This window comes from Dermacentor andersoni, chromosome 2, assembly GCF_023375885.2.
Source record: "Dermacentor andersoni chromosome 2, qqDerAnde1_hic_scaffold, whole genome shotgun sequence".
Taxonomy (NCBI): domain Eukaryota; kingdom Metazoa; phylum Arthropoda; class Arachnida; order Ixodida; family Ixodidae; genus Dermacentor; species Dermacentor andersoni.
The window spans coordinates 198,559,460-198,577,162 of NC_092815.1; the positions used below are offsets into that span (position 1 = coordinate 198,559,460).

The 17,703-nt window shown below is 44.2% G+C and overlaps 1 protein-coding gene across 4 annotated transcripts in view; it reads right to left on the bottom strand.

Moving 5' to 3' along the window:
- Nucleotides 1-6,371: 6,371 nt before the first annotated feature.
- LOC126540069 (uncharacterized) overlaps nt 6,372-17,703 on the bottom strand; it is a 45,719-nt gene continuing 34,387 nt past the window's right edge. For 3 of the 4 annotated variants that reach the window (XM_055075922.2, XM_050186870.3, XM_055075923.1), the window contains 3 exons: nt 17,096-17,173; nt 16,762-16,818; nt 6,372-6,590 (listed from right to left, as the gene is read on the bottom strand). In XM_055075922.2, coding sequence (XP_054931897.1) covers nt 6,504-6,590; nt 16,762-16,818; nt 17,096-17,173 — 222 coding nt within the window. In that variant the 3' untranslated portion in view covers nt 6,372-6,503. The remainder of the gene's footprint in view (nt 6,591-16,761; nt 16,819-17,095; nt 17,174-17,703) is intronic. The other variant, XM_055075921.2, reaches the window with a different exon arrangement.

Sequence of the window (17,703 nt, forward strand, 5' to 3'; positions counted from 1 at the left end):
TGTCCTCATTGTGCGGTACACTATCGTCATTCGATATACACATACAGACGGCATGCTTTTCAGCGCACGTGCGGACCGAAATACCTTTCACAAAGACCACACCCTTATTTCTGCGTCATAGCACACTGGTTAGTGCGTGCGGCTTCTAACTGCACAGTACTAGTGTGATGAGTTTGATGCAAACTATTACTTTACCCCCTTACTTGTCAACAATCCGCGCGCTTTAACCACATCTGCAATTTTACGCCGCTATAGTATGAAGGAGTTGAACATCATGGTGCGTTAAAGTAGTAGTTTTGTGTGCGCCCCAGAGACTTATATCTACATTATTATACGTTGATTTAACGCTTTATTGCAAAGGAATTGCCGTTACATTTATTCCTGGGAGATAAATGGCGACGTCAAGACGGTTAGCTATATGCATTGTGATGAGTGTGTAATTGGCGATTATATGCTTTACACAGCCGCGTAGCCAGAAATTTCGTTCGAGGGGGGGGAGGGGGGGGGGGCTCACGTTGCAGCCTGACCTCCTCACAGAATTTGTCGAGGGATCAAATACATGAATAATAACTTAATCGCAATTGCCAAAGATGCAGCAAACAAATTCTTGAAAGCTACGCACTGTCAAGACAAGTCAAGTATGCATTATTTCATAAAAGAATGTATTCCTATGTCCTAAAAATTGTGCCGAAAATAACTGATATCAATGCTTCCATGTTGTTTGTCCATTTATTAAGAAAGAAAATATCACGCGAACTTTAGAACTATATTGGTGCGAAGCCTGCAAAGCTTTGCATGCCACTGATAAGATAAACGTAGAGGCCGTGAAAAGAACAAGTTGAGGACAAATATGTTACTGATACTTTGTAATTCTAAAGCCTTGTTTACATGTTTGTACATATGCAACAGCCAGAGAAAAATCTCAGTGACGCTGTCCTTCATGCCAATGTACTGCGCCGGAGAAGCTGTCACCGGTTACGTATTTTAATTGCACCGAAATCGTAGTCGCAACAGAGATCACATATAAAAAGCAGCAGTTCTGCAAAATATACCTTAGAAATTCTAAGTACATTGGAATACACAAATGACAAGATAAAGATTGTTAAAAAGCCAAAAAATGTGTCTCTGGAAACAAAGTTCATTGCATGTATCCACAAAACCTCGCAACAAGGTATTTAAATATACGTATAAGTAACCAATAAATCTACGTATCTAAGCAAAAGTCACTTTATACATGGTGTTTCAGCTAATTTTAGCCAGAGTTTAAAAATATGCCTATACACTCTACGACGACGCGACCAAGTGCATGTTGCTCACTTTTATACGTAGTGCGTCGCGCTATAATTTGTATTTTGCTTAATTAGATTTTTAGTCAAGATTATTAAACTAGCTTCTTAAGTAACGAAGTTCGGAAAAAAAATCCATTTAGAAAGTTGCAGAGCAGATTGCAAAGCGTCTGAATAAACAGTTTCTCTCTTTCTGTATATATACTAGGTATTAGTGTATTTAAGCTTACTGATGATGCCCGCGAACTGCAAAACTAGTGACATACATGCCCGCATGCGCGCCGTGATTGCACTGCTCCCCACCGTTCATCGCACAAACAGCCATAGGCGCGGTACCACTTAAAAGGCGACAGGGCAACCACGTAGGCGTCGGCTGTGCCGTTTACGCCAGCGATGTGCTCCCCTCGCGAAAGTTCGTTATAGCGATAAGCAGACGCAGCGGTTATCACTTGTGCTGCCGGAAGCAACAGGTCCGTCATCGCGCGATAGCTGTAAGCAAATTAAACATCCCTAAATAAAAAAACTCAGTTTTCAGAAGGCTGAAAATGGTGGAATAAGAGTATCATTAACGACCAGACGCAGTCTTTCACTGAGTTTACGTTTATGTTTCATGCGCTTTCACAGGATGTGCTCGAAGAGGTCACCTTCTGCAGCGATACAACACTGTGACCTTCTGAGAACGCTTGCTGTCGCTGCCTTGAGCACCATCGGTGAAATGCTGTGGCAGATTTCAATTATCTTCTCCTGTAAGGCTTCTGGAGTCGTCGTTTCCGTCTTGTCTACGTGATCCTTAAGATAGCCCCAGAAGACAGTCAAGAGGGTTGAGGTCAGATGACATTGCCGGCCACAGCACAGGCCCGTTTCTCCCTATCCATTGCCCGGGGAGAGTAACATCAAGGCTTGCTTTTGCTTGACTGTCGTGCTTTACTGGCCCCGTCGTGCTGACACCACATTGCGTCAAGCTGGGCTAGTGGCTTGTTGCAGCAGAATTCTTCAACCTGCGCTTTGAGGAACTGACATGCCGCTTGCCGGTCAGAGTATTGTGAAACACATTGGGCCGATGACCGTGGTGTCATATATTCCGCACCAAACGTTAAAAGACCACTGATATTGGTGGCGGGATATTCCTAGCCTGCGGAGATCCTGCTCACTTCTATAGTGCGCGTTGTGGATATTTACTTGGCAATTTCAGGAAAAGTTTATGTCGTCAGTCCGGATACCTTGGTGAGAAAGTCAGAATCCTGCTCCTCCTGAATCAAACTCCAATTCGCAAAGTTTAGTTTATTTTGAAGATCCCTTGACCCCAGGCATTGCTGCAACTGCAGGTGATAAGGGTGCAGTCCAGCTGTTTCCAATATCATCCAGGCAGTTCAGTGGGACACACCGAGCTGTGCGCTCACGCTGCGCGTGCTAGCTTGTGGATTAGCTGCCAGGAAAGACAAAACGTTGGAGTGAACCTCATTATTTATGACTCAAGCTCTTTACCTCTTTCTTGTGAAGCTGCCGGTTTGCTTCAGCGACTCGTAGGTGTTGAATATTGTCATCGGGCTCCGTCGCGTACCCGGGTGCCAGCTTCGAAATATTCTTGCAGCCTGCCGTCTCTGTCTGCTTGCAGCTACTAGGGCAAGGATCATGTTTGGTTTTTCTTTTTTGCTCGTGCTTTAGCAGCCGATGCACGATAGTCTGTTCATCACTATGTGGAATTACCACCTATCACTACAACCGCGTCCATCAGTCATTTTACACAGCACAGGAGATAACGTTGCTAGCTTACATCGAACAGCCAACGCTTGCGTCGCTGCTCTGTCGCTTTTTAAGTGGCAGCTAGTGCACCTATGGCTGTTTCTGCGCGGAAAGCTTGGGAGCAGTGCAATCACGACACGCAAGCGGGCGTCACGTTGTGTTTTTCGTATTTCACGGGAATCCGCAGTGAGCTGAAGCACACTAATAATTAATAGACAGAAAGACAGAAACTGTTTACTCGGACGCTTTGCAAGGCGCTCTGAAACTTTCTAATTGGAATTTTTTTCGTAGTTTCGTTGCTCCAGAAGTTAATTAATCTTGACTAATTATCTAATTAAACAATATACAAAAATAGCTATACACAATGCATACAAAAGTGACAACATGCATTTGGTCGCGTCGTCTTAGAGTGCATCGGCATATTTCTAACTCTGGCAAAAGTTAGCTATAACACCCTGCATAATGCGTCAAACAAGGCAAATAAACATGTGGCGCAATCACAGATTCACAGATCACAGAATCGTAAGGCCCGAACCCCCATTACCTCCACTCCCCCGATGCATCGCGCGCGACGGAAGGCGGCGCGCTTTCCACCCGCTTTTCTCTGTTGCGAACACAAGACTGACCCACCATTGTCGGCTCCTCTTCCACCTTCACCCCCCTGCTACGCTTTCACTCACAGATACAGCATGCAGCGCGCGCTGACGATGTTATCGCCCTTGGACTTCATACGGAAGATCACGGCGACGACAGAAATGAGCCTTGAGTATCCACCTAATTGCTATCGCAATAATATAGCAAGTGAAGAGTCCCATGGCCCATTACTTTTCGCAAAAGTAGTAACAAAATCGAACTTTCAGTATGTGACAATTCACTGCGCGGCTACGTCTTCTTTGTGTGTGTGTGTGTGTGGGGGGGGGGGGGGCATCAAAATGAAGAAACTCAAAGGAAAGCATCTTGGCCATAATCGAATGCCTACTTGGCGCACCTAAGGAACGTCTAAGAAAACGCGTAACGCTTGGTCCACAGAGAACCATATGCATGCTGCTCGTTATCCTACACTGCCGAGATAATACTTTCCATAGACGTTGCGATAACATCGAAATGATGGTGATGCCCTCAAGCGAACACGTTGCAATCTATCGAGTCCCCACAATGGTGACGGCAAGCTACCATTGCTTTTTTTTCTCGTCTGCTAGCCGGAAAGCGTCCAAAACTCTCCGAGGCCAAAATCCGCTCGTCCATAGAAAAACGAACGCGCACCACAGTGCGCCGCGTGGTTGTCAGGGCCACACATGAAAAACGCATGACCTCTGGCTGGCTATGGTAGCCCGCGGGTACCAAGAACAAAAAATTGCAGAGGCTCAATGTGTCCACGCGAAGAAAATTCACAGTAGAAAAAAATAAATATGAACGCAGTTACCTTTGCTGGCTTTAGTGTCTTGACATGCATGTATGCTTTGGCACAGGTGAAAAAGATGTTGATATTGTTTTCTGTGACATGATGGCAAATATGAGCCATCACAACGCTTCGTCTCATCAGACCTCGATGCGTGCTTTGCAAGCTTGTCTGATAGTATATTGATTTGGCCTGTTTCGTTGTATGATCCAATGTACGACTTCAGAAAAGTAAGTGCAGCTTTGGCATGAAATGTTAATAAGAACAATAAACCCACATGGATCCGGAAATGAAAATGTAAAGCACGAGTTTTGAAATGTCAATGCACCCTTCGCATGAAAACATTGTGTGATCTTTATACCTCTAAAGTTTCTTAATTGAAATCCACGCGCACCGTAGATTCTGCGGCCTCTGCGAGATGCCGCGGCGGGGCCGCTTGCCATCAAAGCGCCCTTGAATCTTAGTGCTCGGATGGGGATCTTTGCGTTTTGTGACTCCAGGTGCATGGGCGTCACCACGAATCTTCGCGCCGAAATGTTTTTGCGGGCGCGAAAAATACATTCTAGGGAAAATCCAGAATGATATCCGGCGCCGTCGGTTGTTTTGGTTGGCGGTGCATCACAGCGCGAAAAAATTTCGGGTGGGGGAAGGGGGGGCTGATGCCCCATAAGCCCCCCTCCCTGGCTACGCCCCTGGCTTTACATGCACATGAGCGTTAATCTAGCAGAACACACATTTCTGCTAAATGAAAAAAGCTTCTAGTTCTCCTGTATAAGGTATAAAGATGATTGTTGTGATGAATCTTGTCACGATTATAATGACGTAGATAAAGAAGCAGAGCTGGGTATGTACAGCGGTCACAGAATGAAAGGCGTCAACTTATGGCTAACTAATGCTTATTGTTTCGTTTCTTCCGGCTGCAGTTCATGTCACATCATGTTCAGGAATCTGGTGACCTTTGGTGACCAGATTCCTCGCGACGTGACGTGGTACTCGAGAGTACCTTGAACATATGCAGCGTTCTACTTAATTCTCCCTGTCGCGTTTCATTCTGTGAGCACTGTGCAAGGGCCGGATGTTTGGAGGTTCAAGAGGCACGTGTAGTGGACGGCCCTGTCTCTCGCGCTTCCCTCTGGACATGTTGCTCCATCTTGCAGTGCCAGTTGTGTAGCCTCCGACATTGCCCCTGTGGTACGCAGGTGCACATGGGCCGCGTCCGGCATCGTGGCTCCATCCTTGCGCTTCCCTCTGGACACGCAGAGGCATTTAGGAGCACCACCGCGAAGTCCTTCGAGCATAGCAGCTCGATGCTCTAAGAAATAGGCCTCGATCGCACGCTTAATCCTTTCGTGCTAAAGCCGATGAGCCATTTGAAACGTTCTTTGTGTGCGTCACGTGCTTATTTTTTTTTTAGTTCTTTCCTCGTCACAGGTCGCGCTTTTTTGACGCCGTGTCGCCGTCGTGTTCCTGCTGCCGTCACACGGACGCTCGCGTCTTATTCATAGCTGCTCGTCCTACGCAAACACGTTGAGCCACCTGGTAGTGCTGCGCGTAATCTCAAACGATGCTGAGTAGCCATCTGCCAGGAAAATGCTTCCCATAACGACGATTCCCAAAGTGCGTTGAATCTGCTTCATTTTATCTATCTCCTGCATTCCTGCCATTCAATTAGCCGTAGTTCAGTCTTCCCACTACAGGTTTAATAATCCTTCTAGTCAGCTGAGTGCGTGTCATGCCACGAGTGTACCAACAGAGGGCATGATCATTCTTAAGTGCGTATACGTAAAGTAAGCCAACTGTCGCAGACAGATACATGAAAACTGACGCACACCTTCCAATCCAGTAACAATGTACACCTAAAATTCCTGGCATGCAGGTTTTCAATCAGAGCCTATAGCGGACATGTTCCTTCGACGGGCCGCAGGTTTGAAGCGAGAAAACACTTGAACGACAGAATAATTTTATTTCCAATAGTTTATGCGATTATACACAAAAAAAGTTGAATTCTGACACCAGAAGAAAGCTCTAGAAAACAGAACATTATCAGCACTTCAATGAACGAATGCCTGTGCCGTCTAGAAGAGAGTATCTCTAACCCACTTTAGCGTAAACATGAGACTAGCGGAATCCTCCGGGAAGATCTTGTGTTTTCGCGCACATTCCTGCGGTGAAAAAAAAAGAACGGAAAAAAATCGCTTTGCTATGCAACACCTACAACGATTTTTTTTTTACATTTTATTAGAGAGACCACATTGAGAACTTTGTCTTTCAAAATAAACAGGGGACAATAATTTCGATGGCGACAGGGGCCCTTATCGGCACACAGAAATACACTGACGAACTGGTAATTTCTAGCTTTGAAAAACTGTTACGCTAAGAGAAAGGCAGACATGCTTATTCAGTGGGAAAGCAGCTGGGCATACCCTGCATTGTGGAGTAAAGTATGTATGGAATTAAAGACAACAGAAAGCGACTCTCGGCAGGGCTAGATAGACTGTACGGTAACTTGTTCTTACAGAACAGAGTCCTGGTTCATGGTCAAAAGTCTCCTCAGCTCAGACATCCAAGAACGTGCTACTCCGCTCCTTCAGGATACAGGGCATTCGCAAACTTCAAACGCACACGTGTTTTATGGTTATTTTAATGAGCAAAACGAGAACAGAGTGAAAGCAGAAGCCAGGGTGTCGACAAGTGGACTTGTCTTTTTCTAGGCGACCTATGACCCCTACGGTACTATGACCCCTATAGCACACAGTTCCACCGATAGTAATACGAACGAGCAAGCTCATCGTCTTGAATTTCCGTCAAATAAACTCAAATAAAAGCAGTTTATTTCAGCACCAGAGGATATAATACAACAGTCACAACAGAGATGTGTGGGGTGAAAGCAAAAAGCCATCAAGTCTTGACGAAGGTCTTCACACCATTTACCACATAGTAAACAGCAACATGAAATCATGAGTATTTATACAGTGACAAAACATGTCTTTGAACGTTGTATTGATTGCATTCTAGACGTACATATAAAGACTGTTTGGATATAAAGAACGGTATCACTAATTTATTAGGTAATGCCTGTTTAGTGTGAGTGGCAGTAAGTAGTTCATTTGGTAACCATAATTGGTGCGTGTGTAAGGGACTTGCCAATCAGTGGCTCGCGTGCTATTGGGAAAGTGCATGGTGTTAAATGCGCTAAGTCTATAAAAAAGAATCATGATTTTTCGGTAAGCACGACAGCTCTTAATTAAAATCGAACTGTAAATGTGAGGTATTGGTTGTAAATTTAGGGCTGACTAGAAGATGGGTTTAGAGTGTGCATCACGAGGAGCACCTGTAATTATACGTACAGCTTTTTTCTGTAGTCTGTATATTCTGCCTAAAACACGTTGTGGGGCTAGTTGGTGCATAGCTTTCAAAAGGTGAAGCGCCAATAGTGACGGCACACAAGAAGAAATACAGACAGGACAAGGCGCTTCCTGTCCTGTCTGTCCTGTCTGTCCTGTCCTGACAAGCGCCTTGTCCTGTCTGTATTTCTTCTTGTGTGCCGTCACTATTGGCGCTTCACCTTTTGAAATTCTGCCTAAGTCCTTTCCCGGTGTGGTGCCCCATACTATACTAATGGCTTAGTGTAGATAAAATAGAGAATTATGTAACTAAAGCTTAATTCTGGGCGGCAAAAGAGAACGCAGACGCGATAAGACACCTACGATACAAGACAGTTTAGAATGAACAAGCTCAACCTGATTGTTCCATAGCGTATTTTGGTGGTAAATCCTTCCCAGGGTTTTCACTATAGGTTCAATTTTAAGTGTTTCCGGGCCAATCATTAGGGTCAAATCGCAGTTAATGGGCTTATTTTTGGGACGAAAGAGTACTGATCTTATTTCAGAGCCGTATAAGTTAACGAATTGCTTACGCTGCATGTGTTCAGTAATTCCATGACACCATTCGCTTTATCTACAAGTTTATGCCAATCGCATTCCTTAAAGAATAAGCTTGTATCATCGGCGTAAATAATAAAAGTTGTGGTATTATAGGTGTTCACCAAGTCATTTACATAGAGATTGCAAAGTAGCTGACCCAGGATACTACCTTGAAGCACGCCATCTGATGATTCCTTAAAAGTAGACGCATAGCCATTAATTTAAATTTATTTCGGTCGGTATTCTATATATGGTTTTATGACATTTAAAAAGTTTCCCCGGAAACCCATGTGGTCTAGTGTTTTAATTATTGTAATGTGGCTAATTCTATCGAAGGCTTTTGAGAAGTCAACGGAAATTCCAAGTGTATATGTTTCCTTTTCGAATGCACCCGGTATGATTTCTTTTTGCGTTAGTACAGCTGTATCGGTCGACGCTGCTTTGTGAAACCAAACTGAAAAGGCGTCATAATGTGGTGCTTGGTTCAGAATGAAACTATTCGGTATGTATTAGTTTTTCAATTACTTTAGAAAAATTGTTAGCATGAAAATGGGTCTATAATTTGATATGTTAACCTCGCTTCCGCTTTTGAAAATAACAGGAACTTTGACTATCTGAAGACACGTAGGAAATATGGCGAATGAAAACAATAAAATGTTGATATATTCTAAGACAGAAGATAAAATGTGAATAACATGGTTAATTCGCCGAATAGCCAGGCCGTTAGCGTCGCACCAACTGATGTTCTTTAGGGACATGAAATGAGCCGTAACCTCCTGTGTAGCTACCGCATTATCTCACGCATTACCCACGTTTTTGATGGTTATTTTGAGATACCCGACAGCCGCTGCGGCCTCGTTTTCTTTTAAGTTAAACACACTGATATTTAGGTCAAGGCTTATGAAATAGAATGGAGGGGGGGGGGAAATGGTGGCACCGTAATCATCAGCAGCAGCAGCGTATTTTATGTCCACTGCAGGACTAAGGCCTCTCCCTGCGAACTCCTTACCCCTGTCATGCGCCAACCGATTTGAACTAGCGCGTACGAATTTAATCATCCACCTAGTCTTCTACCATCTTCGACTGCACTTCCCTTCTCTTGGTACTCATTCGGTCACCCTAATTGTCCGCCGGTTATGTAACCTACATATTACATGACCTGCCAAGCTCCATTTTTTGCCTTAATGTCAATTAGAATGTCGGCTATTCCCGTTTGCTCTATGATCCACACCGATATCTTCCTGTTTCTTAACGTTACGATTAGCATTTTCTGTTCTATCGTTCTTTGCGCGTTTGTTAACTTGTTTTCTAGCTTCTGTGCAAGTCTGCAAGTTTCTGCCCCATATGTCAGCACCGGTAGAATGAGCTGATTTTACACCTTTATTTTTCATCATAATGATATGCTTATAGTCAGGACCTGATAATGTCTGCGGTATGTGCTTCAACTCATTTTTATTATTCTGTAAATTTCCTTCTCACTATCAGGGTTCCCTGTTAGTAATTGGCCTAGGTAAACGTACTCCTTCACAGCCTCTAGAGGCTGACTGGCGATCCCGAACTCTCGTTCCCACGCCCAGCTATTGATCATTATCTTTGTCTCCTGCATATTAATCATCAGCCCCACTCTTACACTTTCTCTGTTAACGTCCTCAATCATTTGTTTTACCTCAACCCCAGTGTTGCTGAACAGGAGAATGTCATCTGTAAATCGAAGGTTGCTGAGATATTCATCGTTGATCCTCACATCTAAGCCTTCCCTGTTTAAGAGCTTGAATACTTCTTCCCAGGATGCAGTGAATAGCATTGGAGAGATTGTGTCGCCTCGTCTGACCGCTTTCTCTATATGTATCTTCCTACTGTTTTTTTTTTTGAGAAATAAAGTAGCTGTGCAGTCTCCGTACATTATTTCCAAGATATTTGCGTAAGCGTCAATGATTACGTAATGCCTCAATGAGTGCCAGTATCTCTCCAGAATCAAGTGCCTTTTCGCAATCTATAAAAGCCATGTAGAGAGACTGATTGTACTCTGTGGATTCCTCAATTTCCTGATTGATGACATGGATGTGATCCATCGTAGAGTATCTCTTCCTCAAGCCAGCCTGTTCCGTTTGTTGACTGAAAGGCAGCGTTGCCCTTATTTCATTGGAGGTTACCTTTGTGAATATTTTATTTAATACTGGAAGTAAGGCAATCGGCCTATAGTTTTTCAATATTTTAAAGTTCCCCCTTTTTGTAGATTAGTATAATGTCGGCATTCTATTCTCTGCGACCCTTGAAGTCGACAGACAATTCTTATAAAGGGCCGCCAGTTTTTCAAGCATTATGTCTCCTCCATCATTGATAATATTGACTGTTATTCCATCTTTTCCTGCCACATTTCCCTGTTTCCTGTCTTGGAAGGCCCTTTTATATTGATCGCTAAATATAGAATGAGTCCCAGTAACCTGTTCACTACTAGTTCCAATGGAGGTATCGTGGCTGTTCTTGGTGCTGTAGAGGTCAGTAAAGGATTTTTCCGCTGCTTTTATTGTATATTCGAGATTTGCTGATGTTATTACCCTGCTTATAATTCAGTGCATAAACCTTGGTATGTATTATGCCAAGGTTTGCGCCCACTGATTTCATGCAGCGTCCGTTTTATACTGCTTCCTCAATATTTCTTACGTTATAATTTCGAATATCCCGTATTATTTCCTAGTTGATCAGTACTGACCTTTCCGCAAATGCCATCTGATCTCATGAGGTGGACGCTTTCATTCTTTGTTGTATTTTTTCATGCGGTCTTCATTACTTGGGAGAGCTTACCTATTGGTCGCCTTGGTGCCTTACCTCCGACTTTAATTGCTTCTTTTAAAGCTAGCCTAGTTACGGTTTCATTTATTACCTGTATGTCATCTTGGCCACTTTGTTCCACAGCTACATATTTGCAAGTAGCAGCCTGAATTGGTGTGCTTTTACCTTTACTGCGTCTAGGTTAGTATGCTTCTTCTTGATCAATTTTAGTCTTTCTTTCTTCAAATTGAGGTGAATCGGAGACCTCACTAACCTATGATCACGGCACTTTACCCTACGTAACACTTCTACGTCCTGCTATATGCTGGAATCTGCTGAAAGTATTAAATCAATTTCATTGGGAATTTCTAGGTCCATTTGTTCCTACGCTTCCTGAAGAAAGTGTTCATTATTCGCAACTTATTCCTTTCCGCGAATTCTACCAACATCTCTCCTCGAGTGTTGCTAGAATCGACGCAGTAGTTGCCGAATTGCTTGTTCACCAGCCTGCCTGATTCGCACATTTTGTACTGAAGTCGCCCATTACTACAGTATACTGAGTTTACACTTTCGTCATCGCCAATTCAATATCTTCATAAAACTGATCTATTTCATCATAATCATGATTGGAAGTTGGAGCGTACGCCTGTACTACCGCTATTCTATATCTCTTATTAAGTTTTATTACGCCTACTGCTACGCTCTCATTCATGCTGTAGAATTCAATTTTTCCGACTATGACTTTAGGAATTAGGAATCCTGCTCCATACTGCTTCTTAACTGGAAGTCCTTTATAGCAGAGCACGTGGCCATTTGGCTCCACCGCATAAGCCTCACCAGTTCTAACCTCACTAAGGCCAATGATATCCCGAAGAATGCCTGATAGTTTCTCATTTCCTACTAAGCTAGCTTCCCTTGAGAGAATTCAGGTGTTAAATGTTGCCAGAGTCAGTTTCCAATGGCAGCCTGTCTGGGTACAAAGACTCTTAGCACCCACTGTGGTGTTATAGGTCTGAATGCCGCTTTGGTCAGTTGCTCCGCAGTTGCTGGGCACTGAAGACCATTGGTTGATCACATGAATCATTTGGGAGGGAGTGGCCGAATAATGCACAAGGGAGGCCAATTCCTGTTCTGGTGAGGGAGTCTCTTTTGTTGAAGCTTAGTCATCACCACCACCATCATCATCATCAGCCTGTTTTATGTCCACTGCAGGACGAATGCCTCTCCCTGCGATCTCCAATTACCCGAACGAAAAAACCAGTCAAAAACACAAAGGACAAGAGGAGAGGTTCACACCACAACGACTGGACTATCAACTGAGGTTTATTAGAATCAGTGTAGTCCCAGCCTCTCCTCTTGTCCTTTGTGTTTTTGACTGTTTTTTTTCGTTCAAGTATGTACCAACTGGCCCAGATTTCAACCCTTCTCCAATTACCTGTTCTGCGCAAACCGATTCCAACTAGCGCCCGCGAATTTCCTAATTTCATCGCTCCACCTAGTCTTTTGCCGTCCTCGATTACGTTTTGCGTCTCATGGTACCCATTCTGTAACCCTAATAGTCCAACGGTTATCTTACCAGCGCACATGACCTGCCCAGCGCCATTTTTTCCTCTTGATGTCAATTAGAATATCGTCTGTACCAGATTGCTCTCTGATCGAAACCGCTCTCTTTCTGTCTCTTAACATTGTTCCATCGCTTTTTGCGCGCTCCTTAACTTGTTCTCAAGCTTATTTGTCCGTCTCCGAAATTCTGCCCCATATGTCAGCACTGGTAAAATGCACTGATTGTACACTTTCCTTTTTAATGATAACGGTAAACTTCCAGTCAGGAGCTTCCCAGTTTAATAGCTTGAATACTTCTAAGCACGTAGTTAATGGCATTGGAGAGGTTGTGTCTCCCTGTCTGACCCTTTTCTTTATAGGTATCTTCCTGCTTTTCTTGTGTAGAATTCAGGTAGCCGTAGAACCTCTGTAGATATTTTCCAAGGTCTTTACGTAAGTGGTTTGTCCCAAAAGCGCTTTGTACTCCTTGATTACGTAATGTCTCTATCACTGCTGGTAGCTTTACTGAGTCTAATGCCTTTTCGTTATGTATGAAAGCCATGTAGAGAGGCTTATTGTTCTCTGCGGATTTCTCGAAAACCTGATTGATGACATGGATGTGATCCATTGTACAGTATCCCTTCTTGAAGCCAGCCTGTTCCCTTGGTTGACTTAAGTCCAATGTTACCCTTATTCTCTTGAAGATTAATTTGGTAAATATTTTATAGAATACTGGAAGTAAGTCATTGGGCCTATAATGTTTCAATTTTTTAACGTCTCCCTTTTTGTGGATTAGTATGTTTGCATTCTTCCAGTTTTCTGGGACCCATGCAGTCGTAGACACTTCGTATAAAGACCCGCCGAATTTTTCAGGTATTATGTCTCCTCCATCTTTGATTAAATCAACTGGCATTCCATCTTCTCATGTCGCTCTTCGTCGTTTCATGTCTTGCAAGGCCCTTCTGACCTCATCGCTAGTTATAGGAGGAGTTCCTGTTTTCTGTTCTTTGCTGTTGCTATTAGAGGTATCCTGACTCCTCTGGGTACTGTACAGGCCAGCATAAAATTCTTCCACTGCTTTTGCTATATATTCGAGATTGCTGATGATATTAGCCTGCTTATCTTGCCGTGCATACATCTTGGTTTGTCCTATGCGAAATTTCTTTCTCACCGATTTCAGACTGCGTCCATTTTTTCACGGCTTCTTCAGTCTTTCTCACGTTATAGTTTCGAATATCCCTTATTTTCGCTTTGTCGATTAGTTTTGATAGTTCCGCGAATTCCGTCCTATCTTTTCAGTTGGACACTTCCATTTATTGTCGTTTCTTTATTAGGTCCATTGTTACTTGGCAGAGCTTCCCTCCTCGTTGCCTTGGAGTCTTACCTCCCATTTCAATTTCTGCCTCTGAAGCCAACCAAGTTAAGGTTTCATTCATTAGCTCTATGTCATCATAATCTCTCTGTTCTAAGGCTGCATATTTGTTTGCAACTACCAGCCTGAATTTGTCTGCTTTTACCCTTACTGCCTCTAGATTGACTTGTTTCTTCTTGGCCGATTTAGCTCTTTCTATATTCAAATTAAGGTGAATCCTAGCCCTCACTAACCTGGGATCACTTCACTTTACCCTACTTATCCTTTCTACATACTGTACTATGCGGAGATCAGCAGAAAGTATGAAGTCAATTTCATTTCTTGTTTCATCATCAGGGCTTTTCCAGGTCCACTTTTTGTTGCTACGCTTCCTGAAAAATGTGTTCATTATTCGAAGCTGATTCCTTTTTGCGAATCCTACCAGCATCTCTCCTCTAGCGTTTCTAGAATCGAGGCCGTAGTTGCCAATTACTTGCTCATCAGCCTGCTTTTCCCCCACTTTTGCATTTTAGTCGCTCAATACTACAGTATATTGAGTTTACACTTTTCTCATTGCGAATTCAACATCTTTATAAAACTCATCTACTTCCTCATAATCATGACTCTCCTGGAGTCGTTGGAGCGCAGGCTTGTACTACCTTTCATGTATACCTCTTTTAAGTTTGATTACGACTGCAGCTACCCTCTCATTAATGCTATAGAATTCATCAGTGTTGCCCGCTATGTCCGTATGAATTAGGACTGCTACCCCGTGTTGTTTCTTACCTAGGATACCTCTATAGCAGGAGACATATCCGTTATTCAGCAATGTATAAGTCTCACCAGTTCTAATTTCACTAAGCCGGATGATATCCCAAACAATGTCTGATAATTCCTCGAAGAGTCCTGCTAAGCTAGCCTCACTCGCGAGTGGTCGGGTGTTAAACGTTGCAAGGGTCACTGCAGTGCGGATCCAGAGATTCTTAGCACCATCTGCTGCGTTACATGTCTGACCGCCGCCTATGTTAGGTGCTCCGCAGCTGCTGGGAACTGAGGGCCATTTGAGTAATTGAGTTAGCCATTTGGCAGCCACGTTGCAGCGGTGGCGTAGAGAGAGAGCATTAGCCTCGCATGCAAGAGTACCGTGGTTAGAATCCCGGTGCCACGGAATTTTCCACCGGATTAAAAAGCGAGTGTTGATAAAATTGCTTAAACAGGCCTGGAGTGCGGCCTTATCCTGGTGACCAAAACCGGTAACGCACTCCCTCACCAGAGCAGGATGGGCCACCCTGGTTCAGTACTTGGCCACAATCTCCTATATGAATACAACAATCAAACCCCGGCCCTCAGTCCCGAGCAGCTGCGAAGCAACTGACCACGGCGGCGTTCAGGCCTGTAACGCAGCAGATGGTGCTAAGAATACCTGGGTCCGAACCGGCCGCCATTGGAATCTGAACCTGGCAACGTTTAACCCTAGAACGTTATCTAGTGGAGGCGAGTCTAGCGGTGCTATTGGATGAACTAGAGGGCAGTAAATGGGATATAATAGGGCTCAGTGAAGTTAGGAGGACAAAAGAAGCATATACATAGCTAAAAAGCGGACACGTCCTGTGCTACCGGGGCTTAGCGGAGAGCGGATGCGCGCAGCAATACACGTACGCACTTTTGAGCAGCGCAAGCACATAGAGTTGGTGCACACACGCGAGCGCATCGCCTTTTGCGTGTATCGGCCAAACATTGACTTCATCACAGCCTTTTCACGCCGGGCAAGTTTTTATGGAGCTAAAGAAAGAATCTGCGCAATGCAATAGAAGTAAGTCGCGAAGCGACTTGATGTGTGCAAGCCGCGAGAGTGCTGCTGCCTGCAGGTAAAATGGTCATGGAAAACATAACACTCAATAAAGCTTTCGCGGGCATAGAAACATTGTGCGCGTTACTTATACATTATTGGCGAGACAAATATCTCAGATTCTTGTGCGAGTACTCGACACAAGAAAGAATTTCTCCATCAAACTAGCCTCTACTAGCTTCTCATAGCAGGCCGCCAAGGAAAAGCGGCAAAAGAAGTGCGCAGTTACTATGCTGAAAAAGCACAAAACTCATTTTCTTCTGCCAGATTCGTAGCGCTCCGTCATCGCTCTTAGCACAGCACAACGTAAGCAAGTCTAAAATGCAACAAAAACCATGCGAAATCAATGCCCAACAACAATTTTTAATGTCTCACCTCGCGTCGCTCTGGGTGGAGCCGCGCGCCCCTGAGATAACGAGCATACTGCGAAGGAGAGCGACGAGAGGATGCGCGAGCGGCGAGGACGCCATCAGAAAGAGAGGCCGGCGTAGGAAGAAGTGTCGTTACCGCCAGTCTAATTTAGGGGGTTTACGCTCATCCGTCGCAGCCGGAGCAGAAAGCAGATGCGCCACTAACGTGCCCCCTCCGTCCCCACCTGGGGAGCGTGCGTGCCCCCGTGCCCATCCTCCCCTTGCGCACACGTGAGAAGACGGCGCCCTCTTTGCCCATCTTCCTTCCTTTCACGCGTGAGAACACGCCGCCACATCAACCCAACATGCTTCTTAGCTCATCCTCGCGAGCTTTTCCTCGCACCTACAGAACACGGCGCGCGATCTCGATGTTGTCGCACTTGGACTTTGAACGGATCACAGCGATGCCGACGCCAACAATGACGAGGGAAATTCGCTTGGCTTGGCCACATAATTGCTATTGTCATAAAAAGATGGTTCACTCACAGCGCCTTCATAGTACAGCCCTTTGGGGTTTGCCAGGTTCGTCTTTTCTATCCATTCCTGAAATTAGGAATGCCATGGTGAGGGCTCCGCTTGCTACTCGAAAAAGCTTTTGGGCAATAATATTTCTCCGGTGCCGGCTCTTAGTGAACCGAATGCATTTTGTAAAATTATAACAATAGCCTTTTATATTCTATACAGGTTTTTATGAGCAAAAATGTTAAATTTTAGAATGTCGGGCTATCAAAAAGCCTATGCCCATGTGAAAGAAAGGATTTAGGTGATTGTTTAGAACACTCTAAAAACATCAACGCGCGACCGATAAGATGAGACTTACCGGATTGAGGTCAACAGTGAGAAGTGATGCCATCTTAGCAATGCAGTCATAAGTTTTGTCGCGGTTCACATCCGTATTCTGCAACAGAATATTCGGCATAATGAATAGTCCCCTCTGCAGTGCTTTGAGTTCTGTGCTGAAGCAAGATAGCAAGGTGTGCGAATTGGTGAGGATTCATCGTACATGTGGGGAATTTTCGCAGTAGCCAAAAGTACGATTAGGTCTTCGTGCAGAAGGAAAACGACTGATGACAAAGTAAGAAAGCTCCGCGATGCCATACCTGTTACCTTGGGCAATTGAGGAAATGACTGGATAATCAGATAATCAGCTCTCCTAAACGAGTCTTTCTGTCCTAATGATCACTGACCTGAAGCAAGACTATTTAAAAGCGTTCATGATTAGAGAAAACCAATACGAGAGAACTTTACTGATATACATCTAAAGTACTCCGTCTTTTCAGACATGGTTGGTACTTAATGAAAGTGGCTACTGGGCAGCTGTTAATTCAAACAAGTTTGCGGTCGAGAAGTAATTGTGAACCGTTGATCCTCTATATAACTGATATTAGCTACCTTTTCTAAACCCAACTGGGAAATTCCAAAACACAA